At 21.0% G+C, this 3,695-nt stretch overlaps 1 protein-coding gene across 1 annotated transcript, besides 7 other annotated features; it reads right to left on the minus strand.

Moving 5' to 3' along the window:
* The first annotated feature begins 65 nt into the window (after positions 1–65).
* Positions 66–242: a microsatellite.
* Positions 243–422: 180 nt separating this feature from the next.
* Positions 423–479: a sequence feature (AT_rich).
* Positions 480–505: 26 nt separating this feature from the next.
* Positions 506–555: a sequence feature (AT_rich).
* Positions 556–924: 369 nt separating this feature from the next.
* Positions 925–1,119: a sequence feature (AT_rich).
* Positions 1,120–1,169: 50 nt separating this feature from the next.
* Positions 1,170–1,334: a microsatellite.
* An 11-nt stretch (positions 1,335–1,345) lies between these two features.
* Positions 1,346–1,374: a sequence feature (AT_rich).
* Positions 1,375–1,383: 9 nt separating this feature from the next.
* Positions 1,384–1,498: a microsatellite.
* Positions 1,499–3,260: 1,762 nt separating this feature from the next.
* Positions 3,261–3,614, minus strand: EDI_102330 (uncharacterized protein; the record flags this gene model as incomplete). The annotated part of the gene is made up of 1 exon (XM_001735401.1): positions 3,261–3,614. The coding sequence occupies one exon, from the start codon at positions 3,612–3,614 to the stop codon at positions 3,261–3,263; it is 354 nt and encodes a 117-aa protein (XP_001735453.1).
* Positions 3,615–3,695: the final 81 nt, after the last annotated feature.

Consider the following 3,695-nt stretch of genomic DNA (forward strand, 5'->3'; position numbering starts at 1 on the left):
TTAAAGGAGTAGAAATGATGATTAAACCAGAAAGTAAATTATCAATGGTATTCAATAATATTAAGAAAACACAAAAAAGATTTGAATATAAAGAAATCAACGAAGAAACATATATTAAAACAATAATAGAAATGATAGAAAAAGAAGGGAATGAAGAAGAGAAATGATAATAAATATCAAAGAATACTATACAATATTAAAAACAATAAAAGAATAAATAGAAAAAGAAGAATAAGATATAATTCAATAATGATAGTATCAATGTATTTTAATGATATTAAAGATTTTATTAATTTAGAAATTGGAATTAAAAGATTTCAAGGAAATATGAACGATTTCATTTTAATCCAATTCACTTAAATGAATATTCAAGAAATTTGTTTCACAATATTGAATATTTCATGTTTATAATAGAAATGATGAAATATTTAATGATAGAATAATATTTAAAGAAATAATATGGTATAAATTTAATTATTCAACATACTACAAGAAAAGAATAATGAAATATATGAAATATATAAAATATACAAAAGAATGTTATAAATAAATATAGCAATATAATATCATTAGAAGTTAAATCAATTTGAGACAAATCTTTTATTTGATGTGAAGAACTAAAATTAATATATCAAACAAGAGTTACTTCTTGAGGAAGAGATGTTTTGTTATTATTCATCATTAACACCAGTCAATATACCAACATCAGTTATTGAAATAGGAAATAATTTTTTTATGAATGTACATCATTAACTAATATCAATATACCATCATCAGTTACAACATTTGAGTAATCTTGTTTCTTTAATTGTGGTTCTCATGAAGAATTAAAATATAATAAGATAATTCAAAATGAATGTTTTGAGAAAGGTTGGTGATAATGAAATAACCGATTAAAGAGAATGATACAAATAAATGAAGTGGTATATTAATTATAATACATTATTCAATTTCTATAATTTATAACAATTCATTTTTTATTGAAATATATTATAAACAGATAATAAAAGAGAATATGTTATTAATAAATGATATTGAATGAATTTATTCTTTAATCTATATAATATATTAGTTATATTTTAATCATTCAATAAATAAATATAATTAAAATATTTATTACAATCATCAAATTATCATTTTATTCATTTAGAATTAAAATTCAAATAAGAAATAAAGAGAATATAATGATAAGAATAATAGACAATAACATACAAAGATTAAATAATATGATTCTTTGTTAAGAGTAATAAACAACAAATTAATAAAATAAAATATCATATAAATTATTAACAATAATTAGAATAACATGAATATAAAAATAATAGAATCAATAAACATGTTTACCAAATAAATTATTAATAATCTTATTATTATCATGATATGTTGTTTATTATTACTTTATTTATGTATTTATTTCTTTTCAACTTATTTAATTACTGTTGTTTTCATTGGATATTTCTCATTTATTTATTTCTTCTATTCATTTTTATATATCTTTTACAATATTATGAATATTCATAGTATTAATCATTAGCATTTGCTATCGTACTTTGAAACACTATAAATACATAAGTGGTGATAATTACAAACAAGGTATTATGTGGAACTATTGTTAAATGATTTGATCTTGTAGCTGTTATTTTAATATTTGTATGGTATTGGTAATGATAAAACATGAAATAAAGAATAAGTGAAATTCAAATTAACCAAAAACAAAAGAAATATAATTGAGAATAATGATAGATGAAAGAAAGAGTATACATAGATATAGTTAATTTAAGAATGTTCTTATGAAAATAAAATATTTATTTGGAATTGGAAGATAATGACTATATTTAAATTGATATTCAATGAACAAAAGAGAATAAACCAACACTAAAACATAAATAGGAAACACTAATGTGATGTTTATAACAATATATCTTCATATCTATTATTTATTTCTAATTAAGAATTTGAATAAATAAGATTCTTATCTCTTAAAAGAAAACTAAACAATTTTCATTAAATAAAACATATAAAAATGAACGTAATTAAGAATAAGTTATATTTTAATACTCTGATCTTCATTTGTTTTATTTTTACTTATTCTTTTATAACTTACAATCAAATGATTAAATAAATCAACAACTATTATTTTAATGGTATTGATTAAGATTTTATACTTTTTAAATATCATATTGAAAATTACTTAATAAAATGTCATTACTTATTTAATAAAACCAATCAATAATTGATTAGAAGATTATTCAATGAAAATTTTCATGAAATTGTGTTAATTAAAATAAACAGTTGTAACACAACATTGTAATTCTTTTAAATCATTGAAACCTTTTTCAAACCATCATATTTCTTATTCTTTCAATTTGTTAATCAAAAGAATGAAATGTATATAATCATATATCATTATTCAATTTACCAATTTTATTACCTATGCATATGATACTTATATTTGTATATTTATCATTAAATCATGAATATTTTATGTATCTTTATTGAATCGTTGTTGTTTTCATATTTAAAACATCATTAATTTCTTGCTTTAAATCATACCTTAAATTATAATCAGAAGAGAGTATAATTATTTTAACAATGAAGATTTGTATGTTTATAGAAACTACTATGAAATTATGATTGTTTTACATTAACACTCAATAACATTGTTTATTTTGAAAACTAACATTATTGAAATGGAACACTCTTTGAATGAATTATGAATTAATTAGCACTTTAACTCTTCTTCAATACTTATACAATTTCATTAAAATGAAATAAAAACTAACTTGTCAATAAGCTCTCACTTCATTTATCTCATAGTAATGATGTTATTCTTTTGATTTATTGAAAATAAACATCCAACCATTCCAGATATTCTTATTAACTTATTTTATAACATTATAATTACTTTTCATTATAAAATCATTAATTTCTATGTTATCATTCCATTGAACTATCTTTTGTATCTTCATTCAATGAGATTAATTTATCTTCTAAGTATTCTTGTCATTTTGTTTGTTCATCTTTTTAATAATTATGAACTTTGGAATACTTCACTATTTTCTAATTCTTAAGATATTTTGTTATTTCTTTTACTCATTCTTGATGATTATAGAATTGTGTTGAAGAAATAAAAAAATGTTTGTTCGATATATTCTTTCACTTGTTCATTTCATTTGTCAACTACCTCTTTTCATTTATTCTCATTGTAGTATTATAGTTAATCAATCTGATGACAAGAATGATATGATATGATATTAAAATTAATAATCAGTCAAATGAACTAAAATACGAGAAAGTAATGAATCTCTTCTGTCCATCATTGAAAGAGGTTGTGTATCGGTATTTCTATTATCATCTTGAAAGACATCTTCAACTAATATTTGATCAAACACTTGGTTGTTTGTTGAAAGACAGATGAGATCCCACAATAACCTCAATGTGATCTTGCCAACCCAATTCTTTCTTACCTCATCTATTTTATCAACAAGCCTTCCTTCTCCAACAACCCCTTGAAGAACTTCATGAAGTTCTTGGATAATGGTTGTTCTTGTTGCTGGAGATAATAATGATTGTGAAATAAAGACTAATGAATGTTCAAAAGCAATAACTGACATAATAGAGTGTGGGGGTGGTGTTGAATATTCAGGACAGACTGATAATATTGCAGACACTGATGCTTGGATGTATGTACAAGG

The sequence above is a fragment of the Entamoeba dispar genome, genomic scaffold (assembly GCF_000209125.1).
Source record: "Entamoeba dispar SAW760 scf_1105229459123 genomic scaffold, whole genome shotgun sequence".
Classification (NCBI taxonomy): Eukaryota; Evosea; order Mastigamoebida; family Endamoebidae; genus Entamoeba; species Entamoeba dispar.